A 26,435-nucleotide genomic window follows, 5' to 3' on the forward strand; every position below is an offset into this window, starting at 1 on the left:
CCTATTTTGACTTTGATATGGAACTTTAAAAAAAGAATGTTTTAAAACTTTATAGTCTTAAATATATATTATCATTTATGTGATTATAATAATATGCCATTTAACTATAAAATGAAAGATTTAACACAATTTTTATCAACGTAAAAGGTATATTCTATACCACTATCAATTCCATTTTAAATGAAACTACTTCCTTTTAGATTTAATTTTACTAACATGGTTTTAGATAGACGTATTTTTTCCACATAAAATATATATATCTACTCGTTCAATTTTATACAGATTTAAGTGTCTATTTTGTGCTTTCAAAATTGAGTACAGAGATATATTTATGTTAAAATAATAAATACTAAATTTATTTAATTAGAGTAAATTAAAGTATTATATTAGATTTGCTTCTTCTCCGTCTCTCAATATTATATATTTGAAGCTCCGTACTCTGACAATGACCAGTGAAGGATGGGTAGCACATGCCTCCTGTCAAATGAGAATTCCATTGGACGGCGATGATCTCCCGTACGGTTGTGTCAACGGCTAGGATTCACTTTCCTCCAAACCTTTCTCTGATAACAGGAAGAAAGAGAGAAAAATGAGGCATTACAATTACCTTTCTTTTGTTTCTCTCTCTACTGTTATCAGGTCGACCTTGGTCGGGTGGGGTATAAAATACATCACCAACAGTCTATCTCTCTCTCTCTCTCTTCAAAACTGATAGTGAGCTCACCTTTGATTTTGATGGAGGTATTGGAGAAAGTGAAAGAGTAGCTGAAAGTGTGTTATAAGCTTTTTTTTTTTTCGTTTAATGCATGTGGAGATTGTTTGGGGGGAAAGTGAGAAAGGGGGGATCATAATGGGGAAGAGGTGGGGTATGTTCTTGAGGATAAGAGTCATGAATTGGTGGGAGTGTTTAGGGTTTCACTTAGTTTTAAGACTTGGAATTGAGGGTTTTGTGTAATTGAGTTGATAAAATTTGTTGTACCTCTATAATTTTGCTTAGATTTGTAAGGGAAGTGGGTTTTTTAAATTTTTAAGAAAAGTAATAATATGAAGCTTTCAACATCAAGAATGGGTCAGCAGGCTGCTGAAGGTATCTTCTACTTCTTTATACTTTGCTGTCTTCTCTTTGGGGTTTTGGCTTTTTCTATATCACTGTCACTATGTTTCTGTTATACATAAGATAAAAGGAATATATGTTGATTTCCATATTTGTTGGTGGTTAGTGAATAGGATAATCTTAATTATCTGTAATTAAGTCCTATTAATTTATTGCTGATGGATTCTTTATACTGAAAGGAGAGAAAAAGTGTTTGAACTCAGAGCTATGGCATGCGTGTGCTGGTCCTCTGGTGTGCTTACCAACGGTGGGAAGTCGTGTTGTTTACTTTCCTCAGGGTCATAGTGAACAGGTCTTTCTCTATCAACCATATTCTTTTATATCACACACACACACACACAAAGTGATGGTTTACCTTATTATTATTAGTCAAAAAACTGAATGGTCCCTAACTGGAATTGAATGCCAGGTAGCTGCAACAACTAATAAAGAAGTTGATGCACATATACCCAATTACCCAAATTTACCGCCACAGTTGATCTGTCAACTCCACAATGTCACAATGCATGTGGGTTTCATCAATTACAATTTATGTTTTCTTAATTCTCTAATGAATTACTATTTGCTATGCAAGTTGTAATAGGCGCATATATAATTGATAATTTGTCGAATTTCAGGCAGATGTTGAAACAGACGAAGTATATGCTCAAATGACTTTGCAGCCTTTAACGCCGGTACTCTCGAGTGTTGCTATAGATGATTCTTAATAATATTGCCTTTTTTGCATCAACTACTTGTGAATGGAGTGACAAAAATACTCTGTTTTGGATTTCAGGAAGAACAAAAAGATACATATCTTCCCGTTGAGTTTGGAATTCCTAGCAAGCAGCCTACTAACTATTTTTGTAAGACGCTGACTGCAAGTGATACTAGCACGCATGGTGGCTTTTCTGTCCCTCGTCGTGCCGCAGAGAAAGTTTTTCCTCCTCTGGTAATTACTGGTCCCATGGTCCTGCCATTTTGACTTGGCTGTAGAGCTAAGCCTGATAGTGTTGTCTTTTTTATTGGCACTCAGGATTTCTCGCAGACACCACCTGCCCAAGAACTAATTGCAAGGGATCTGCATGATGTTGAATGGAAGTTCAGGCATATTTTCCGAGGCAAGCTCTAGATGTTCTTTTCATTATTGCTCTCTGTAGCTTTACATTGTTTAGAGTATCTTCCGCTGTAATCTAAAAGCTGGTGGGTGTTTTAACTCTTGGAGCAAAAGCTAGACACTGTCATGAATGGGCATGTGCTTCATCTCTGTTTCTGTTGCAATTTCCAATTAAATCATCCAATTTGTTCATTTGTGCAGGGTTGTACTGTTGTTTCCTAGTTCATACGTCCCTATCCTGTTATATTATTAAAAAATGTATTGTGTCATTGTCATATGTCCATGTGTGTGCATCTTATTATTCATTTGAGTGGAAACAATGCCGAGAAAAAGGACTAGCTGAAAAGTATTATGTAGTTACAGTGCTTTTTAACAATGAATTTAAGGGTTGTGAACTTGTGGTGGAGTGGTACTGGTAAGAACTCCTTTATCCTAATTAAAGGTATCGAGTTCAAACTCTATGCATGTTGTGCCTTGTTAGAGAGAAATTTACTCTCAATGTGGGACTTCTGCATTACGAATTCAAATTTATTCGAGCCTTGATATGGATATCGGACACCGAATGGGAAGCAAAATCCTCTTTTAACCATTGATTTAAATGGATTATAAACTCATAACCTTGGCAAAATCTTTTTTCTTTTACTGTTACCATTACCAATAAATAAATTTAAATAATTCAGTAATTTGAAGCCATTTGGACTTGTAAAGTACTATGTTCACCCATAAAAAGTGTCGGCAGTTTATTGCTCTAAGGTTTTCCTTCTTCCATTGCTGAACAAATTGTTGGAAAATAAATGAAGAGAACTTATAGCTTCCTTCTTTTGCTCATAGTGTATATGAGATCTTCAAACAAAGTGCATATAAAACACTATTTTTTTGTTTAAAGTTGAAGATGACAACCCTTTTGAAGGACGGACCAGATTATAGACTTTGTTGAGAACAAAGGGGAGAAGCTGCACAAGTTTGAAACATAAATAAGACTTGGCTTCCTTGTCCCCCCAAAAAAAGCTTTGGCTTATCAAACAAACACTTAGGAACCCTGTATCTTAATGAGATGCAAGAAACAGAAAATGGAGGACCTTAAGATTATCTCTGTGACTGAGATGCACTGTTTTCTGTTGAAGTAACCTATGGACAATGAGAGAACTCTGTTATGCATGAATTGCAATAGAATGGATCAACAATCTTATTTGCAACTCTTCGTCTTATGTTATTTAAGACTCTTTGAGTGGCCATACTTTCTTTTTTTCCTCTTCTATATTTGGGGAAAGTGTTTAGTGTAAACATTTTTCATTCCTCTGTACAATGAAAACTGAGCACCCTTCAATTTTATCCATTTAGGCAAAGGGTGCCATAAAAATATGACGTTAGAAATACGTGTGGTCCCAATAGGTATCCTATAGAGGTTTGGATATATCTTGAAATGGTTGGTGTAGCATGGTGGATCAAGGTATTCAATGTCATTTTAAAGAGCGGAAAGATGGCAAACGGGTTGTGAGAGACTATAGGTTTCAATATGTAATAACGATGGATTATTCAAAGTTGTGAAAACTATTCTTATCAAAAGATATTGAAAGTTTGTGCAAACTATCATGGTATTACAGTTTATGAGTCATATGATGATCATTTGAGAAAGAATGATAGAGTTCAAACTTGAATTATGACTGTCAAGTGGATATCATACAAGATTGGACAAGAATATGATCACATTCGGCAAAAGTTGCAAGTAGCACCTGTAGAGGTAATCAGAGAAGGTCGTATGAGATGGTTTGACTATATCCTACGTATACCTCCATATGCATTGATTTGTATGTGTAACAGTATGATGATTGAAAGTGATCAAGGAGATCTAAAATCACATGAAAGAAGTTGCCTCAAAAAGCTTACAATATCTGTATTAATATGGACTTATCCATTTATATAATACAGTGGAAGTAAGGGAGATGATACCAACTAGTTGAAATTAAGGCTAAGTTGTTGTTATACTTACATTAGTTGATTGTTAAAAGACTTTTTATTCATATTAGAAGCTTGTATATTGGTATAAGGATAAACACCTAATTTTTCTTGAACGAAAAAACAAATTACTTAATAGTGGAGTAAAATGATCTTGAGAAGAGCATAGGGGTTTACAGAATTTATGTTGTCAACTCCACTAATTGTGATCAAGTGCACAGTTGGGAGACAATGGACAGATAACCCACAAGTGATTCAAGCTCACAAGTGGGATCAGAGTCATTGGGCTAAAAACTTACTGTTGACTTTGTGCATTCATACTCATATATGCTTTTCTATTCATTCCCTGTAAAACAAGTCTCAAGCTCAAAGGGTTGCTCTCTAATCGGCATCCATTTCCTAGCTTACTTGCTCTTGATATAAGCTTCTAAGCGTATTATCAAATTTGTTGTGTTCTCTTTAATCTCCAACATTCTTTTTAAACTTGATGCATTCATTAGTTGATCTTCCTTTCGAGGTTCTCCTGTGGCACTTAATTGTATGTCTAATTGTCTATCTATAATCTGGTTAGTACTTGCCATTTTTTCTTTATCAAGATTCCTAAAAATTGAAGTATGGGTTACCATGACTTTCGATGATCATTTAGGGTGGGATTAGGCAACACTATAATTGTTTTGTTAGTGATGTGAATGAGGATAAGGAATGGGATAACACTTCCTCCATCATGTTGTATGATTCTCTCTCTATTTTAGGATGTGCCAAAACTAACATCATTCATTGATGTCGTTATTTTATATTACTTTCACAACTCCTGAAAAATTGAAATTCATGTAACTTCACATTTTAAACTTTGATGCGGTGTTTCTTCAATCAAATATGTTTTGTCCACTATTACTTACAAAATATGTAAGTCATATTAACATTTCAAATTTCATTTTCATCCAAGCATCATTTGTGTAAAATGGAATGAAGGATGTTTTTCTAGGGTATTAGGTTTTAAATTTGTATCTGATTTTTTGGTTAAAAGTGGCACTGAAGTTGGACTTAAGCTCAGTTTTAATTTAGCAACACTGCCTATTAAAAAGGTAAATTAAACAACAAAAACTAAAGTAGTATGAAATTGCACTAAAAAAATAAAAAAAAGGTGGATGGACATTGCCTAGGGTGGTGGTGGATGGAGTATGGAAGCAGGATAAGTATACCAGTTACCTCCTCTATCCCTAAATCGCTTTTTACACATTTCAGTGTTGTAAGAAAATTAAGGAGGCGGGCAAAAACTAAAAATAGTATGAAATTGCACTAAAAAATAGAAGGTGGATGGATGGCTTAGGGTGATGGTGGATGGAGTATGGAAGCAGGATAAGTATTTTAGTTTAGCCCCTCTCTTCCTAAATCTTTTGTTACACATTTCAGTGTTGCAAGAAGGTTAAGCAGTTCAACTCCCATGTTATATTGGTGGCAAAAGAATACCACAGTTCTGAATATACTTTATCTAGAAAGAAAATTACAGTTAAAAATATAAGTTCATGTTCATTTCTACTCAAGGTTTAATTATTTAAACTCTTGGTACATGTAAATGATACATGTCAAACTTTATGGACTTCTGCAAGCAATTTGATTTAATGCTTTCATTGATTGTTTTGTCATCCTAATCCTGTTAACTTATAATAGAACCTTTTATTCTTTCTAAAATTTGTTTTGATAACTTGTTGGATAAAAGGATGCTTTCTGGTTGGATGTGGAAGGAAGGTGTAATGCTGTGTGTAACTGATAAATGTTTAATGCTATCATCTGTTTATGTTTTCTCCTTTTGCATGCAGGACAGCCTAAACGACATCTTCTTACTACTGGTTGGAGTGTGTTTGTTAGTGCCAAAAGGCTTGTTGCTGGAGATTCTGTTCTTTTCATTTGGTACTGTTTAGCCTCCTCTGTTGACACTACTGTACATTTTCACATATTATTGCATCCAGCATGACAGTTTCCTCCAGGCTTCTTCTTGAGATAGTCGGTTCTGTGCAGGAATGAGAAAAATCAACTTCTTCTGGGAATTCGGCGCGCAATTCGACCCCAGACTGTGATGCCTTCATCAGTTCTATCTAGTGATAGCATGCACATCGGATTACTTGCTGCTGCTGCTCATGCTGCTGCTACTAATAGCTGTTTTACTGTCTTTTTTAACCCAAGGTAGTACTTAATACAGTACTCTACCCTTGTATTTTCATTCATATCTATGATCTTTTACGCTTTTTTATACTCACATGCTTCTTATTGCGTTAGGGCTAGCCCATCCGAGTTTGTTATACCTCTTTCAAAATACATCAAAGCTGTATATCACACACGCGTTTCTGTTGGGATGCGTTTTCGGATGCTATTTGAAACTGAAGAATCAAGTGTTCGAAGGTATGGAATGAAGTTGTTTGATCTTAAGTGAAAGATTTCCTTTTATTTTCTTGATATCAAATTTTCTCATCTATTCTGTCTGAAGCGCTATATAAGTAGGCGTGTAGTTTCTTATTGATGTATTGGGCACCTGTTTTACTTAACTGCAGATTAAAGGCTCTCAAACATGTATCTTCTCCTATGTTTTGTTTCTATCATGAATTATAGTTGGAGAATTAAGTCTACTTATGTAGAATGATGAATTGGGATGACGGTGCGGAATTATTACCCCTATGGCTTTCCTTTGGCCCATAGAGTTGCATATCATTCTTGTCTAGTACGGGCGACAACATAGTTGCATTCTTGCATTAGGGTTCCGATTAATGAAGTTGGTGGTTATTTCTGGTAAATAATCCAACTTTTTAACCAATTAAATTAAAATTTTCATTGCTAGTAAGTTGGTGTTCTACCTTTGTGGGTATCGTTGAAATCTTTAGCCTGTATATTTGTTAGATAACTCTCTCCTCTTTTTTTTTTTTTTGATAAACCAATAAGATTTTATGGACGTGTGGGCAGAAACAAAAGCCCTTATACAAGAGGTATACCAAAAAAGTAGAGAACCTACAAGAAGAAATGGTTTTCTACAAAAGTTACACAATCTTCTATGCCTACAGGGATCTAATGGGTGCACCAAAAGGAAAATAAGGGATAAGCGGTTACTCTCAACGGTACATAATTGATCTCCACCCCTTCAAAAACTCGCATGTTTCTGTGTCCATAGTATCCACATAAGTGCTAATAGAGCAATATTCCAAGCCTTGTGCCTTCATCTTCGTCTGCCGCAATTTCAACTAAACATCATCAATTTCACAGTACTTGGCATCACCCATTGCACTCCAAACCAAGTAAACCATAACCTCGAAACAAATCAGCAATGTAAAAGAGTCAACATCTTCACCCAAATCCTTACACATAAAACACCAGCTAACGTAAGTGAGCTGTCATTACAATAGATAACTCTTTTTTCTTATAGGTAGTTCTGTCATTTTTCAGATACATGGGCACAATTACTGGGATTGGTGACTTAGATCCAGTTCGCTGGGCAAACTCTCACTGGCGGTCTGTCAAGGTAAATGGTCTATTTTAATTTTACCTTTAGCATTTCTCTATTTGCTATTCTTGTTCTTTTGTAACTATATCAGTGAACACGGTTTTCCTATTCATGTCTCCATGTTTGAAGGCTTTACTTTTTTTTCCTTTTACTTTGTTTGGGGTTTGGGGTGGGTGGGTGGGTTGGTTAAAGTCGAACCCACACATTGGGTGGGTTGGATCCTGCTCATGCGATTGAGTTGAATGCTGTTGGCTTGAAGGTCTTACTTTTATCTTCATCTTTTTAATAGAAAATCTTTTCTATTGGTTTTGTCACCCTTTCAGTTTCCCCAACTTTCATGTTGTGAAGTTGAATTTTTTGGACGAATTTCCCGTCTTCACCAATTTATGTTGCACGAGTCAGTAGCTTTTATCTAGTAGTGAGCGAGCAAGCTGTGTCTACTGTATTTCTCATGCTTGTGCTTGGATTTGTGAGGACTGAGATCTTCATCTTCTTGTGCTCAGAACCAAACTCTTTTTGATTGTATTGCTTACAATATTTTTGTAGAACACTTCTCACAGCTTATATACAGGTTAAAGATCTTTAATTAATTTTCTGCTGCTCGTAGCTCGTCTCTCGTTAACTATAAAGGATCAAATGCTTGTCATATATAGCTATTCGCATAACTTGAAATGTAAATAGTTTAATGTCTATTTTTGATCTGATGTTCAACTTCCATACTGCAATGTCTGACTTTCTGTATGGTGTCAAGTTCTTTTCCCCCCCACGTCTATCTGGCATATATATATATATATATGAATGTAAAGTTGCGCTGCAAGGTTTCTTGCATTACTGCATTGGATATACTTGACTCACACTTCACGTCAATGTTGCTCGAACCCTTCAAAATCTCTGATGCGGTAGCAGGTGCCCAAGAGAATAATTGAGATGCCTGAAAGTTGGCATGGACAAGAGTATTTCATGAACTTGCTATACTATTCCATGTGAACATAAGCTACTTAAGATAATCTTTTGGATTTGGGGAACATACAAGTCATTGGCCAAATTAGATAGCTAAATAGTATGGCACTGAAACAACATTTGACTGTTATCTGATACAACTTGAAATTCTAGATATTTTTACCGCTTAAATCGAGATTTTATGACGCCAGTGAATTAAACCAACACAGTCAGCTTTCTTAGTTCTGATGGCATCTGTAGTTGATCCCACACAATTTGGGTGTGGTTTGGATCCACACAATTTGGGTTTAGGTCAATATGGAGTATGATAATGCTGTTCTAGTGCACGAGATATCTTATGAATAAAATTTTAGGTGTTTATAAAAAATATATTTTTATTAGTTTTAGTTAAATTACTTTAATTAATCAAAATATATACTCATATATGCCGTACTATGCATTTGTTGGCTGTATCCCCGTCTAACTTCACATAGCTTACTCGGAAATCAGATATTATAAGTGCTTTGTTCCTACTAATTTTAGTCTTATAGCTAGTTGTATGAGAATTAAATCTATGGCAAGGATATTGCAGATCTACAATCATATACTGTTTTGTATGGTGAAAAATGTTCACTTTTGTTGCTAACACTTCATATTTACACAACAAATTTCTTGAAATTATAGGTTGGTTGGGATGAGTCAACTGCAGGAGAGAGGCAACCAAGGGTCTCATTATGGGAGATTGAGCCTTTGACAACTTTTCCGATGTATCCATCTCTTTTTCCTCTTAGGCTAAAGCGGCCTTTGTATCCAGGAACCTCATCTTACCAAGGTATGGCACACTGAATGGTCATGTGATTAGAGAATTGAAGCTGTGAATCATATCTTTCCTCCATTTTGGTAAAATTGTGAAGTGTGTAGTGTAACTTACCAGAAAAGAAAGAAAAAGAAAAAGTAATGGCCGATGTAGTCAGGGGTGGACCTACATTGGTTCAAGAGGGTTCAATTGAACCCACTTCGTCAAATTTTTTTGCTATATACATGTATAAATTCATTGTGAAATGGTATATGTAAATAAAATGAATCCACTAAACACAGTGAAGAAGCGTAGCTCAGTGGTTAGTGGGTTCATTTACTTGTTTTGACACCCAAGATCGAATCTCAGTATAAGCAAACTCTTTAAACTTTTTTGTTTTAAAGTCATTAATGAGCGGGTAATTTATAGCTTTTAATAAGTGCGTTATATTATACTTGGTTTAAATTCTTTTGTAATCTACAAAGTTATGTAATTTTTTTCTTCTTTCTTGGTATACACGGAGGTTAGGTTAGCATATTTTTATATATTTATTATTTACTAAATTATTTTCTTAATGTATTTGTGTTTTTCAAAGTTAGTACATTTTTATTGTTATGTAGTAACATTTTCAAATTAAAGATATGCGGAAATTTTCAATCTTATTTGTAGTTAAAAAATAGATATATTTTTGTTAGGAATTTATATTGTTTTGTCTTATTATTTATTTCCCTTTAAATTGAACATCTTAAAAATAATATCTTATATATATATATAGGTAATGTTGGGAACAGAAAAAAACGTGATAACTATTATTATCGACTGCTATTGTGATTTATCATAACTTGAACCCACTTAAACAAAATTCTAGGTCCGCCACCGTATGTAGTTTTAGGGTCCGTTTGTTTGTGGAGGGATTAAGTGGGTTATCCCGGTATTAAATTTGGGACTAAACCTGTCTTTGTGTTTGGTTGAGGGGATTACTTAAAACTAGGATAGATTTTATATCACAATCATGGGATTATCTATCCCAGATAGAAGGTGGAAGATAATTATAGTTGTAATCCCAGGATAACCTGGTTTTGAACCAAACAACTCCTTAATGTCTCTTCGAACCCCCAAGAGTTCTTCATCCTCTCTTCCCCACCCAAATAGCCATGATTGAAGGAAAAAAACATGAGTTTATAGCAGTATCATTGTTCAGATAGCAACCAATTCTCGTTCCAGAAGGATATACTAGTAATTTTTCTCCTTTGCTTTTGCAGATTGTAACAATGAAGCCATTAATCGAATGGCATGGTTAAGAGGGAATACTGGTGAGCTAGGACCTCATTCGATGAATATACAGTCTTTTGGCATGCTTCCTTGGATGCAACAGAGAGTCGATTCAACAATTCTCCCAAATGATATTAATCAGCACTATCAAGCTATGCTGGCTACTGGCTTGCAAAGTTTTGGGAGTGGAGATTTGCTGAAACAGCAATCAATGCAGTTTCAGCAGCCTGTCCAATATCTCCAACATGCAAGTACTGATAATTCCATTCTGCATCATCATCATCAGCAGCAGCAGCAATTAATGCAGCAAGCAGTGCATCAGCATATGCTGCCTGCTCAAACCCAAATGCTGTCAGAGAACCTTCAAAGGCAATCACAGCAACAATCCAATAATCAATCAGAGGAACAGGCTCACCAACACGCTTACCAAGAAGCATTCCAAATCCCACACGACCAACTCCAGCAGAGGCAACCATCAAATGTTTCCTCTTCATTTTTGAAAGCTGATTTTGCAGATTTGAACTCAAAGTTTTCGGCATCTGTTGCTCCTTCAGGCGTGCAAAATATGCTAGGTTCTTTGTGTTCTGAAGGAAGTAGTAATTCATTGAATATCAATAGAACTGGTCAGTCTGTGATCATAGAGCAGCCGGCCCCCCAACAGTCCTGGATGTCAAAATTTACGCAGTCACAACTAAATCTGTGCTCCAACTCGTCACCACTCCCAGCATATGGGAAAGATACTTCCAATCCTCAGGAAAATTGTAGCTTGGATTCCCAGAATCAAGCGCTTTTTGGTGCTAATGTTGATTCTTCAGGGCATCTCCTTCCGACCACAGTGTCTAATGTTACTACTACTTGTGCTGATATGTCCTCAATGCCACTTGGGGCTTCTGGATATCAGAATTCTCTATATGGTTATGTGCAAAACTCTTCTGAGTTGTTGCACAATGCAGGACAAATTGATCCACCAAATGAAACCCATACATTTGTCAAGGTGCTAGTTCTGCTGTGTAGGTCGAACATTCCATTGGCATTTCTTGAATATGGAAATCATGTGAGTAAAGTTGTTTTGTCTATGCAGGTTTACAAATCGGGGTGTGTTGGGAGGTCACTGGATATCACCCAGTTCCACAGCTATCATGAGCTGCGACGGGAATTGGGGCAGATGTTCGGTATTGAGGGGTTCCTTGAAGACCCTCAAAGATCAGGCTGGCAGCTTGTATTTGTTGACAGGGAGAATGATATCCTTCTCCTTGGAGACGACCCATGGGAGTAAGTACCCAATCGTCGGAAGACTCATTAACATGTGACTTTTTCTTAAATTTCCACTACAACTGAAGGAAGAACATATGCTTCTAAAATTTGTTGCTTATGTCTCAACTTTTGATTTATAAGGTTGCCTTTTGGGAATCTTAGTAGCTCAGTTGGTTGGCTACTTGAACTCTCACCTTGTTGGTGAGGGTTCGATTCCCCATATTGTGATCCCCTCCCCATTTCCCTTTCCCCTACCCCACTTAAAAATAAAAAATAAAATAAGGTTGCCTTTTTCTTACGTAGTTAACTCACAAGGCTGTTATCTTACCTTCATAATTTATATCTATTCACCCTGTGGTGTAAGTGTTCAATCTTTTTGGAAGTGGCTTTTCTCAAGTCCTATTATAACATTATAATCTTCTCTTTATTTCCCTTCATGGTATTTTCAGGGCGTTTGTCAATAACGTCTGGTATATAAAAATCCTTTCACCTGAAGATGTGCAGAAGCTGGGAAAGGAAGAGGCTGAATCCCTGAACCATGGAGCAGTTGAAAGGATGAGCAGCACTAGTGCTGATGATCGAGATCTTATTTCTGGAATGCCATCTCTAGGATCGCTAGAGTACTGATCATTGTAATGCTTTAAAAGAAGAGGACTAATTCTGATTCTCGATCTTCTCTAGGGTCAGAAATTCAAATATCATGCCTCGTAACCTGGCTTCTTTAGCTTTTGTTAATTGGTCCATCTCCCAATTGTATGTTGTATTTTGCATTTGGATCTAGCTGTAATAGGACTTGAGGAATCTCCCATTTGTATGGTGTAGTTTTCATTGTAATCTTGTTGTACAAGTTAAGTATAATTCACTGTACGGCTCAAGATGAGACGTGATTTAAACTAAGAATTTCGGAAGTGTTAAAACTTGTTATTGCACTTCTATTTTTGGCAAGCAACCCTTGAATTAACTGAGTTTGAGTTCTGTATCTGTTTTGGTTTGTTTTTGTTTTTCAGACAAAAGCAGTTGAGAGTCCACATCTGCGCTTTTCCTGTAGGTAAATGTTCCCGAGACTTTTCTTTCTTTCTTTTTTAAAGCTTTAATCTGTACATCTGGAATGACATTTTTGAGTGTAAGAGCTTTTTGACAAATATTGTTTGGCCATACAACTTGTTATTGTTTGGCAAACAATCCAAATCTCCCAATATTAGAAAAAAATAGTATTTCAGTCAAATTCTATTATTTGGGGGAGCTTCTAAAAATTTAAAAATTGCTCCATACTTTTATATTTTATTAAAACACCATATCATTTATAGTTTTGAATTGAATTTCAGTCCTAGTCTGTTGTACAAAAATTATACAATTATATGCATATTTTTTGTACAATTTTTATTCGAGCTTGCTATCCGAAGTCATCTTCAATTACAAATAGTAGTAAGAGTTTTTCGCATATAAATCAATGGGATTTTCCTTTTGTTTTCTTTCTCTTTTTTCAGATTCATCTTAATTGTATTTGTTGTCATGATTTTTTATGGAACCTATTCATTCTAAAATGAAATACAAATTCATGGGTATTTTTAATAATTTTTAAAACATGTGGATATAAATCATATTTCTTTAAAAAGTCGAGTATTTCTTACAAAATCTATGCCAAACACATGTGCTTGGCCATATAATTTGGAAACATATATATATATATATATATATATTTATTCTTAAGCTTTGCAATCAAAACAATATAACGGGGATGAAATGTGTTAGTGTGGCATTTTAACATTTTATTAAATTACAATTTTAGTACATTTAATGTCATCTTTATTCTATTTTTCTTTAGTACATAAAAATGTCTTTCATTATCATCTTTAATTAGTGCAAAATTATCATTCCATTATGTATTTTTTGTAAACTTTACCTAAATCACATACTGAAAAAGCTCAATTACAATGTATCCCTTATTTTTATGAAATTACGCGATTTCCCTTTTTTTCTTCAAATTTCTGATATATTACTTGCTGAGCTGATACATCAGTTTTTGGGTGTAAAACAATTAATGTTGTTGGGTTAATTATGGGAAGTAACGTAATTCAAGTTATGATTGATTGTTTCAATCAATTACCATGCCAATTAAGACAAAGAATTTTTTTAAAAAAGAAACAGATCTTGACTATGAAAGAAAACTAAAAAACAGAGCATATCAATGGATGTCTTGTTGAAGCACGAGAGCTGCCTATAATTGACTTTTTGGAGCAAACGAGAATGTTATTTGGTGCTTGGAACTGCAAAAATAGGGAATGAAGTGTTCGAGAATGAAGGTATACACCAGTTATTTTTTAAAGTAATTTGTCTGCACAACAGAGGATCGCAGCAGTTATCTCACCACACACCAAAAAAGGCTAGTTAACTAAATAAAAGAGATCACAGTTAAATTGGAAAAGTTATCTACTTGATACATAGTTGCTTGATACATAGCTATAGGATACATCAGTTTTGTATTTTCTGTTATCAGTATTACCTGATACATCAGTTCTGATACATCATTTCTGATACATCATTTCTGTATTTGATACATCATTGCTGATACATATCTGTGATAATTATTTAATGCAGATTGTTGCTTCATCAGAATATCTTTATTCTGTTTATGAGTCAGGTATAAGATACATTGTGTGTCTTGAAAGAAAAACATGCAATTGTGGCAGGTTTCAATTAGACGAGATACCATGTCCACACGCAATTGCAATGTTGAAGAGCAAGAACATTACAGACATGCACCCATACTGTTCTGATTACTACAAGCCAGAGGCGTTGGCAATTACTTATGAATTTCCAATGGTTCCAATGCCAGATAAGAAAGATTGTTCTATTCTGAAAGAAATTTTGGAAGAATTCGTCTTGCCACCAAGATACAAAAGGATGCCAGGAAGACCAAAGAAAGGAAGAAAAAAGTACTCTAGTGAGAAGATAAGAACGAGCACAAATTCTTGTAGTCGTTGTGGCCATGAAGGCCATAACAGAAAGACTTGTAATTTCATTCTCAAAGAGAAATAATGTTTTGTTATGCCAGGATACATTTTATTTGGATCATGTACTTACATTTACATAGTTTTTTTACATTGTGGGTTGTATTTGATACATATATCAATTAACCAGAATAGTAATTGAATATCAATAATTGATATATGGATGCTTGGTAATTATGTTCATTGTAAGTTACTTGGTATTGATAGTAATTTCGAATCTGATACATATGAATAGCAGATACATAAACATTCGACGTATTAAGGTTGATACTTTAAAGGTTGTTGTATTAGTTTGTCAACTGGATTATGGTTGATACATAACATGTGATATAGGTTGTAGATGTATCAGAAGTTGTAAAGATTGATGCATAAGATTCTGATACATAAATGTAGATGTATTAGAATCATTAAATCTTGATACATTACAATCTGATACATAAACAATATGTATCAGAAGCTGTAAAGATTGATGCATGAATTATGATACATAAATGTAGATGTATCAGAATCATTAAATCTTGATACATTACAATCTGATACATTAACAATATATATCAGAAGCTGTAAAGATTGATGCATGAGATTCTGATACATAAATGTAGATGTATCAGAATTATTAAATCTTGATACATTACAATCTGATACATAAACAATATGTATCAGAAGCTGTAAATATTGATGCATGAGATTTTGATACAAAAATGTAGATGTATCAGAATCATTAAATCTTGATATATTACAATGTGATACATGAAGTAGATGTATCGGAAGCATTCAAGTTTGATAAATCAAAACATGATACATAAATATTAGAAAAACTTAAAAGTCTGCTAAATTATTGAATAGCCAAAAAAAATATTTACTATTGGTGCAAAAATATAATTGTACATTCTATTACTATAAAATTAAAAAAAAACTACTCGACGTCCATCGGTTCTCCTTGATCAGGATGTATGAAATCTCTCTTAGTTTTTTTTGCATCATCGTTGTCGCTAACATAACCATCCTTGGCCTTCCAGACATTACAGACATGCACCCATACTGTGCAATTCCTCTCTGTTTTTTTGCTCGACCTCAAGAAGTAAGAGGCATTTGATGATTTTCCTTTAAAAATTGCACTGTGGCATATCTAGATAGTGACCAAGTATGGTTTGTCGAAATAATTGTATAGCTTCATCACTTATTTATGATTTGAAATCATTAATAAAATTAGTCGTATATGCAGTGCCGAATCTAAGAGAGTGTGAGGGGATCTTCTTGATGACGTACTTCATTCCCTGCATTGACATGAAAACTGATTAAATACAACTTAATTTTTATATTTAAACATGATGTATCAGAAGCATTATATCTTGATACATAAACAAGATGTATCAGGAGCATTAGCGTTTGATACATGAGAATCCGATAAAAAAATTATGTATCAAAAAAAAAGATAAGAATCTGATTCATAGAATAGATGTATCAGGAATCAGTAAAACTTTAGAAAAATGACATTTAAAAAAATTATATAAACAGGATGTATCAGATTCTCATGTAAGCTTGATACTTGAGAATCTGATATATAAATAACATGTATCAGAAGCAGTAAATCCTGATATATGAGCATTTGATACAAAAAGACAATGTATCATGAAATAGATAAGAATGTGATACATAAAGTATATGTATCAGTAATTAGTAAAACTTTATAAAAATGACATTTAAAAAAAATATAAACAGGATGTATCAGATTCTCATGCAAGCTTGATACATACGAATCTGATACATAAAATTATATGTATCAAGAGCAGTAAAAAACCACATTAAAAAAAAGGGCGTGTTGAAACTCTTTCATTCTTCTTGTTGGCTTCTTTGGGTGAATGTTGAACTTGAGATTTTGATTTCAATTTCTCACGGAGCTTATCCATCACTGATGGATCGTTACGATGTTTGGATCTAACCTCGTCCGATGAATCAAGATTTTCTTGATTTTTATTCAACTGAGTGGGACCAACACTAAAAGATGGAGCGGATTCCATGTGAATTAGTGAACAATGTGAGAAAAAAAATTACAGAAGAAAACAGAGGAAATCGAAGAAGGTGAGAATGAAGTGAGACACCATTAAAGGAAAAACTTGAATATACCTTACTTGGATTCTTGAAATTGAGTAATAGATGGACTGAAATTGAAAACAAGAAACTGCCATCAAGAAGGCTAAAGAATAGGCGTAAATTTAGGTAACTGATATAAGGTAAAAGTGATGTATCAGTGAAATAGGGAGAGAGTTAAAAAATAGGAATTTTTGATATTTTTCCAACTAGTTGGGAGTATTAGTAAATATGGTAATATAACATGTGTAAATGAGTAATTTTCCCTATTTTTAACCTAATTATCTCTAATAAGTGGTGCACTAAATCATAATGGTGCACTAAATCATAATGATGATAATGATCACTAATAAGTGGTGCACTAAATCATAATGGTGCACTAAATGATAATGATGATATTCCATTATTTTTTTTCATCTTTGAATGATTTTCTCTCCTATAAATAGAGAGGTTTTCTTTGTTTTGAAATGAAAGAAAATATTGAGTGTGTTAAGTTTATCAAAAAAGAGAGTTCTTATTAGTTGAAGGGAGGTGTTCTTTTTTGTGGAGCTTTAAACTCAACTCTTGTCCAGAGTTTGTTGAGTTACATTTTGTGATAAGGCTGTTGTATTCTCGAGGGGACAAGTCAAGAGAACTACTGCTGGACCGGTGAAAAGATTTCCTGCAGTGGGCTTGAATCTCCTTAAAAATCGCGAGATATCCGCGCCTCAGCCAAGAAGAAAATTTATTTTCTTCATTTTTATTTTTTAATTGTAATTTGTAATCTTATAATTTCACCAACAAAATGTAAGACAGATGTGCACCGTGGGCTTTAGCTTTCCACCCTCGAGTTCTATCTACTCGACTCCACGTCTGATCACCAGCCATAGTGGAGTCTAAAATCTTCTGGATCGATTCTCGAATCTCCCAGATCCATCCAAGAACAGGGATGTTTGAATCTGGACGCCAGATGGGAGCTGAATAGAAACCAAGAAAAAGCTGAGAATGATGAAAGCAGGCGAGGGTATGTAAACTTACAAGACATTCATGTTCCTTAGTTCTAGAAGAGGCGAGATGTAAAGATCTTTGGTAGCCAAGAAGACAAATTGGTCGATCCAGCCTTGATTGTGAGAATCATCTAGGCTTTTAAAGATATAGTTTTGAAGATATGTCAGGGTGAAGGATTGTCTGAATTCTAAGGCCAAAACCAGAGCTTGAGTTGTCCAAGCAAGCAAAAAGAGACTATAACCTCTTCAATGATAGGATGGCCCAAACCAATAGTGAAAGAATAGCTGATTTTGGGGCAGATGATGCTCTCGTGACCTCTAGGGGCTAACACTCAAAATTTGTCTTCAGTCCAATCACAATCCATCTAGACCACCGGAATGTCTCTTACTCCTATAAGAGAGACAAACTCGTTGATGGCCTTGTCTCTTCTCCTACTAGAATGGTTGCACAATATAACTTTAAAATCATCCTAAAAAATGAAATAGTTTGGGGACGATGTTTTCAATGCTGGGTTCATCTTGCCTTGAATTAGACTGTCCGACTGTTCCATGAGTTGGTTCTACAAGGTACATGTCAAAAGTGAGACTCTCGGAGGTTCTCAGCTCCCATCGACTGCTCTGAGGACAAGGCATCCAACCCCTTTAAATAAAGGAAACTTGACCTTAAAGAGGAAGGCCATGGTCTTCCATAACTTAGATAGATATCCCTAGTATATATGGTTCTGAGGATTCCATGGCCCCGGGGCCAGGTTCACTCATGCCTTTCAGACCTTTAGATCGTTACGCTTTGGTCGACACTTTTTAATAATAAAAAAATATGCATAACTTTTTAAAAATAATTAAAAGTGAAAAGATAAGAAATTAATGAAAGAAAAATATTTAAAAGATTAAAGTGAGGATGAAAATAAATATTTTACAAAGAAATAAATTAAAATAATAAAACATATATAAATTTTAATGTTAATTATTATGCTTACTAACTAATTCTAAAATGTTCAATTAAAATAATGACATGTGTCTAATTTTAATCAGATTTTCTCATTCTCACTTGCTTCCAAGAAAGTATCACATTAATAATGCCACACCACTACAAAATGAGCAAAAAATACATAACAAATGTGTTTAGGGGGGATAATGGGACCCTAATTAAATTTAGGTGTGTTGCTGAAATTTTAGATATAGTTTGGAGGTACTTATGTATTATCCATTTATATTATGAGACCAATTTTTACTTGCATATTTGATTATTGTACAAAATTGTAGTAATTGTTATAAAACAAACTAACTTAGCAAAACAAGAAGGAAGACAAAAAGATATAGAGAGAATTTGATATTTGTGTGTGCATTAAATTGCACAACATCAATGGCTATTTATAGCCAATGCAAAAGAAGAAAAGGTGAGTAAATTAGTGGGTTAGGTGAAAAAGTAGTGATAGGGAAGGGAGAACAAGGGAAAGGCCCGATGAAAACACCACCAACTCAGTCAACCATGATGAATATCATCATTTGGAATGTGAGGGGGGCCAATAGCGCCAACTTCAGATGCTAGTGCGAAGCTATGGTCAAGACGCACAACCCATAAATGCTCTTTCTTCTGGAGACTCAGATGGTTGAACACAAACGCCTCACCAAAGTTCTCAACTTCGACAGTCAAATCCAATCTTCAGTTGAAGGACTCTCTGGTGGAATGGTCATTATGTGGAAGAATGACCATTTGAAGCTCAGAAACATCTCCACTACCCCCCAAAGTATTCACGTCATGATTCAAGTTAGCCCTAACCCCAAATCCTGGTTCTTCACTTCTATTTACGCTAGTATTGATGTCCACTATAGAAACAAACTTTAGGAAGATTTGATTAGAATCTCTAGAACCACCTCTGGGGATTGGATGATATGAGGAGATTTTAATGAGATCCTTAAAGCAAATGAAAAGTTTGGGGGTAATAGTATTAACAACTCTAGATCTAACTCTTTCAGAAACTGCTTAGATATCTGTAATCTTGTGGACCTGGGGTTTAAAGGGTGTAAGTATATCTGGACTAACAAAGGATATAAAAAGAGACACAGTCTGATCCTAGAGAGACTAGATAGATGTGCTACCAATGACTCCTGGATAAAATATTTTCCCCAAGCGATTGTCACCCACCTCCCTTGAACTAAGTCTGATCATTACCCCCTCTTTGTCAGCTTATGGACCCCCTTTGCCTGCAGGCTCAAGAAGCCCTTCAGATTTGAGCCCATGTGGTGTGGACACCCCACTTTTCAGGATATTGTCCACTCCTCTTTTAACAACAGTTCCAATCTCCATTGGGTCATCCACTTTTTTCCAAAATAAGGCCCAAATTTGGAATAAGCTTACCTTTGGCAACATATTCCTTAAAATAAAAAATATTCTGGCCAGACGATGGTATACAAAAATCCAACAATTACCAGAATAGTCCCTTCCTCCTTAACCTTGAATCCAATCTCCTGGATGAATATGAAAACCTCCTTAAGTTTGAGGAGGAATTTTGGAAGACCAAATCCAAGATTAATTGGCCAAGTCAAGGAGACTCCAACACTAGTTTCTTTCACACTTCCACCATTAATAAGAGAATAAGAAACATGATCTGTTCCTTTGAAGATTGGAAAGTGAATACCTTGGTTGACAAAAAAGAGATTTGTGACTACATCTTCTCTTACTTCTCCCACCTCTTCACCACTGTGCATAACTTTACCCCCCTCAGTAGTCACTCCTCCCATAACCCCTTCAACATGAGGTTTTCTGATTACCCCCTTAGAGACAGTGAGATCTCCCAAGCTTTGAAATCCTTCAGTCCCCTCAAGGACCCTGGTCCTGATGGTCTTCACCCACTCTTTTACCAAAAATACTGGAACATTGTAGGAAGGAAGACAACTGACTTCTGTAAAAAAGTCTTCACCAATAGATCTATGCCCTCCCATATGAATATCACCCTTCTATGCCTTATCCCTAAGGCATCCAATGCTGCTAGCATCAAGAACTATAGGCCCATTGGCCTTTGTAACACTGTCTATAAGTTGGTCATAAAAATCATTGTCAATAGAATTAAGCTTTTCCTCCCCACCATCATAGGTCCTAGCCAAGCTTCCTTTCTCTCTCATAGGAGAGCTGTTGACAATGCCATCATTATTCAAGAGTACATTTCTCACTTTAGAAAAACGAAAGGTAAGAACCCTAACATGGTCCTCAAAATTGACCTGGAGAAAGGTTTTGATAAACTTGAATGGTCCTACATTAGAGATACCCTCCTCTTCTTTATTTCCTACCAACCTCACCAAGCTCATTATGTCCTGTGTTAGCAGCTCCTCCGTTTCAATTCTTGTTAATGGTGAGAAGACCGCATTCTTCAAACCATCTATGGGTATTAGATAAAGGGACCCTATGTCCCCCTACCTCTTCATTCTCTGCATGTAAAGGATGTCCAGAATCATTGATAACAAGGTAGCCTCCAAGGAATGGTATCCCATTAAGATCTCTACCAGTTGGCCTAAACTCTCTCACCTATTCTTTGCTGATAATCTTACTCTGTTCTCTTGATCCAACCCCCAAAACTACAATACCATCCTCAACGCTCTTAAAGAGTTCTGCATTAGTTCTGAGCAAAGGATCAACCATTGCAAATCTATCGTCATTTTCTCCTCTAACTACTCTGCCACTTATTAAGACACTTGCACTAGACTACTGAACATCAAGGCTATTACCACCTTTGGTAAGTACCTTGGCTTCCCCATCTTTCACAAGAAGCCTGTCAATAGTGACTTTCAACCTATCATTGACAATATGAATAGTAAGCTGGCTGGTTGGAAAACCAAGTTCCTCAATATGATTGGTAGGACTGTCCAAGCCAAAGCTACTCTTGCTAGCATCCTTTCCCACATTATGCAGAACATCTAGCTTCCTGCTAAGATCCACAGTTTTATTGATAGGATTCAAAGAAACTTTATTTGGGGAACTACTGGAGTTAAGAAGAAACTCCACATGGTTAATTAGGACTTGCTTACTAACCCTAAAGATCAATGAGGCTGTGTATTTAGAGGAGTGGCATAAAAAATACTGCCCTCCACACTAGCCTATTCCGGAGACTCTACTATAATTCTAACAACCTTTGGAGCGAACTTCTCATGAGAAAATACTCCAGAACTGAGTCAAATTGGAAGAAAAAACCTTTCTCCAGAATTTAGAGTTGGGTCCTGGATGAATGGAAGAATAATAAAGATGGACATGGATGGATCCCTCACAAAGGAGATGAGATTAATTTTTTAATGACACTTGGATCCCTCACCAGGCCTCTATCAGAAGCATAATCCAGGGCCCTCTCATTAGAGGAGAAGAAAGGCTAAACATCAATGTATTCTGCATCAATGGAACCTAGGATCTGACTTAACTCTCCATTCTGCTACCCAACCATCTTGCTGCTTGTATCACAAACTTCCAGCCCCATCCTCTCAACCCCAAAGATGATCAACTTGTCTGGGGCCTCACCAGTAATGGAATATTTTCCACTAAAAGTTCTTACACTCTTATCAAGAAAAACTCCCCCAACAGTACCTCAACCAACCCTGGAACCAACTTTAGATAGATTTGGAAAACTGAATGCCCCAATAAAATCAGGAACTTCCTTGTCTCCTGAACCATGGTAGACTCCCAAATATAAGTTACCTCCATAGATTAGGGATTATGAACAACCAATCTTGCCACTATTGTGATCATAATGAGGAAAATATCATCCATATCTTCTTCAACTACAGTAATGCACTTGAATTCTAGTCCAAAGTCCTCTCTAATAGCCTGCATAACTGTAACACCCAATTTCATAATCTCTCTTTAAACAATTAGGAAAGCCTTTGGTCCTCTATTAAGGACAAAGCCTACAATGCTTGGCTCTCCTGGAATGTTATGTTACCATACTGCTTTTGGACTATTTGGCTTAAGAGAAAGGACAACCTTTTTAATCACAAGAGAAACTCCATTTCCTATAGCCATGCCCTATCCCTTGCCTCTGAATATCACCTTCTCATTGGAAAATCTACCACTTCTGTAAGGGAAACCACCATTATCCTAGTCAAGTGGAACCCCCCTCCCCCCTAAGTAAATTTATGCTCAACACTGATGGTTCTTGCAAAACCACCCATGGACCTGAAGGTATTGGAGGGATTGGGGGAGTCATTAGAGACCACAGAGGAGACTGGAAGTCGGGCTTCAGTGCTAGAACATCCCATGTAAATCCTACCATGACAGAGCTCCAGGCACTGAAGCTAGGCCTAACCTTAGCTCTTGAGCATAACCTCACTCCCATCGATATTAATATAGATTACTTGGAGGTCGTAAACATGTTTGCTCATGAAAATCTTCTCTATACTAACATCCTTGATGAATGCAAGTGTCTAATGTAGCAGCTGGGAGCAACACCACCAATCCACATCCTTAGGGAGCAGAATAAAGTGAATGATCTACTTAGTAGGGAAGGAGAAAAGTCCACTTCTTTTGCAAGATCCCCCATTTAGGTAGTTCCACCTGTGTATGAAGCTAAAGCATTGTGGGCAGACACAATTAAAACTATGTACTCTAGAAAACTTTCTGTCCATAATAGTAATGTACTAAGCCATCATGTGGCACAAACATTTGCTACTACCGCTTATCCAAGCGGTACATTTTTGCACTAACACTTATTATATATAAAATATCCATTTTCTGACCAAAAAAGAATATAGTGGACATCCACTCATTGCATTATTTTACAACACTCTCCCTTGGATGTCAATGTAAAAGAAAAAAATTCTAGTGAAAGAAAAAAATATATAGTTATTCCTAATACGCATTGCTTGCTGCCTTATTAAAAACATTGCTAGAAAAACTCAATGGGACAAAACCTAGACTAAGGAAAAAAGAGTGCAACACGTATTCTACTCCCCTGATGAAGACCACGATTCAGATGGTTAAGGTTTTGCATTCCAATCTTTTGTATCATCTTTTTAAGAGTTGAGGCTGGTAAAGATTTGGTAAATAAATCTGTTGGATTATCACTTGAACGGATTTGTTGTACATCAATATCACCATTCTTCTGGAGATCATGTGTGAATAATAATTTTGGTGAAATGTATTTCGTTCTATCTCCTTTTATAAAGCCTCCTTTTAATTGAGATATGCGTGCAACATTGTCTTCGAACATGGTCGTGGGTACTTTGATATCATACTTTAGGCTGCATCTTTCTTTGATGAATTATGTCATTGATTTTAACCACATATATTCTTTACTTGCTTCATGAATCGCTATTATCTCAGCATGATTTGAAGAAGTAGCAACAATGGACTGCTTCGTAAATCGCCATGATATAACAGTTCCTCCGTATGTGAATAGATAGTCTGTTTGAGATTGAGCCTTATATGGATCCGATAAATAACCCGCATCTGCATAGCCAACAAGGTCTACACAACCTTTATTAGTATTAAACAGACCCATATTAACAATCCTTTTTAGATATCGCAGAATATGTTTCACAGCTTTCCAATGTCTTCGCGTCGGAGAAGAACTATACCTTGCTAGAAAATTAATAGACAATGCTATATCAGGTCTTGTTGCATTATCAAGATACATAAGTGCACCAATAACACGAAGATATGGTACTTCAAGACCAAGAAGTTCTTCATTCTCTTCTGGAGGTCGGAACGGATCTTTGTTCACTTCAAGTGATCAAACCACTATTGGAGTATTTAAGGAATGTGCTTTGTCCATGTAAAATCATTTTAAAATTTTCTCAACATAGGCAGATTGGTGAATGAAGACCCCGCCTGCTAAATGTTCAATTTGCAAATCAAGACAAAGTTTTGTCTTTTCAAGATCTTTCATATCAAATTCTTTCTTTTATATTCAATTGCCTTTTGAATCTTTTAAGGAGTTTCAATAAGATTTATGTCATCAACATAAACGACGAGCATAACAAACTCTGATTCCATTTTCTTAATAAAAATTCAAGGACAAATGACATCATTTATATAACCTTCATTTATCAAGTGCTCACTAAGGCGATTATACCACATACGCCCTAATTGTTTTAGACCATACAATGATCTTTATAATCTGATTGAGAACATCTCCCGAGACTTAGAATTACATGCTTCAGGTAATTTATTCCTTTTGGATTTTCATATAAATTTCATTATCAAGTGAACCATAAAGATAAGCTGTATCTACATCCATTAGATGCATTTCAAGATTTTCAAGTACAGCTAAATCGATGAGATATAGAAAAGTTATTGCATCAATAACAGGTGAATATATTTTTTCATAGTCGACGTCGGATCTTTGAGAGAATCCTTGTACAACAAGACGTGCCTTGTATCTTAAAATTTCATTTCTCTCATTTTATTTTCAAACAAAAACCCATTTATAGCCAACTGGTTTTATATCATCAGGAGTTTGGACTACAGATCCAAAAACCTCATGTTTAGCAAGTGAGTCTAATTCTGATTGAATTGCCTCTTGCCACTTTGGTCAATCATATCTTCGTCGATATTCTTCGATAGATTTAGGCTCAAGATCCTCTCTATCTTGCATAAGATTAATTGCCACATTTTATGTAAAAATATTATCCACAATAATTTTTGATCGATCTAAATTTATTCCATCACCAATAGAACTCATTGAAAGTTCTTCATTCATTTGAATATCGGATTCACCGATTTCTTTAGGAATATCAAGATCAATCAGATCTTGAACTTTTCATGAAATTCTTTTATAGTGTCATCTTTATCATTTCTTGCGCTTCTTTTTATTGAATTTTTGTTCTTTGAACCTAATGGTCTACCACGCTTTAGGCATGTTTGGGATTTAGAAGCTATGACCCTAATAGATGGTCCTTTTGAAATGTCATCTGAATAGACATATTTGCTGTAGAGATATGTGACTTAGTTATTCATTTTAAATCGGTAAATATATCTAATATTTGATTTTCTATTTTCTGTAAATGGATGATCTTATGGACCTCCTACTCACATATAGGGGCACGTGGATCAAAATGAGACAGTGATGAAACATCCACTCAATTTCTCTCTTGGGTTCCTTTTTCTCTCCCCCTAATTGTAGGAAATTTATTTCATCAAATTGAAAATCTGTAAATCGATAAGTGAATAAATCTCCGGTCAACGATTCAAGGTAGCGAATTATGGAGAGTGAGCGAACCCAACATATATGCCTAACCTTTGTTGAGGGCCCATCTTAGTGCGTTGTGGTGGTGCTACAGACGCGTAAACCGCACAATCAAAAAATTTGTAGATGAGCTATATTTGGCTCATGACTAAATACTAATTATGACGGAAATTATTTATTATAATTAGTCGATCTGAGACGAATGAGTGTTGCTTCATGTAAGATAGCACGATCCCAAACAGTAGTGGGCAATTTTGTTTTC

The 26,435-nt window shown here is 35.4% G+C and overlaps 1 protein-coding gene across 1 annotated transcript; it reads left to right on the top strand.

Annotated features, from left to right (window-relative positions):
• Window positions 1–588: 588 nt before the first annotated feature.
• On the top strand, window positions 589–12,866 carry LOC129872151 (auxin response factor 8-like). The gene is made up of 14 exons (XM_055947029.1): window positions 589–1,087; window positions 1,294–1,406; window positions 1,524–1,622; window positions 1,732–1,788; window positions 1,890–2,045; window positions 2,130–2,214; window positions 5,987–6,077; window positions 6,186–6,350; window positions 6,444–6,566; window positions 7,599–7,674; window positions 9,280–9,427; window positions 10,654–11,657; window positions 11,745–11,935; window positions 12,367–12,866. The coding sequence occupies exons 1-14, from the start codon at window positions 1,045–1,047 to the stop codon at window positions 12,542–12,544; spliced, it is 2,529 nt and encodes an 842-aa protein (XP_055803004.1). The 5' UTR covers window positions 589–1,044; the 3' UTR covers window positions 12,545–12,866.
• The last annotated feature ends 13,569 nt before the right edge of the window (window positions 12,867–26,435 follow it).

This window comes from Solanum dulcamara, chromosome 11 (assembly GCF_947179165.1).
Source record: "Solanum dulcamara chromosome 11, daSolDulc1.2, whole genome shotgun sequence".
Classification (NCBI taxonomy): Eukaryota; Viridiplantae; Streptophyta; class Magnoliopsida; order Solanales; family Solanaceae; genus Solanum; species Solanum dulcamara.

Coding starts and splice junctions, on each gene's coding strand:
- LOC129872151 (XM_055947029.1), top strand. CDS start 1,045: ATGAAGCTTTCAACATCAAGAATGGGTCAGCAGGCTGCTGAAG. Junction 1,789..1,889: donor CTTTGCAGCCTTTAACGCCG/GTACTCTCGAGT, acceptor TTTGGATTTCAG/GAAGAACAAAAAGATACATA. Junction 11,658..11,744: donor AAACCCATACATTTGTCAAG/GTGCTAGTTCTG, acceptor TTGTCTATGCAG/GTTTACAAATCGGGGTGTGT.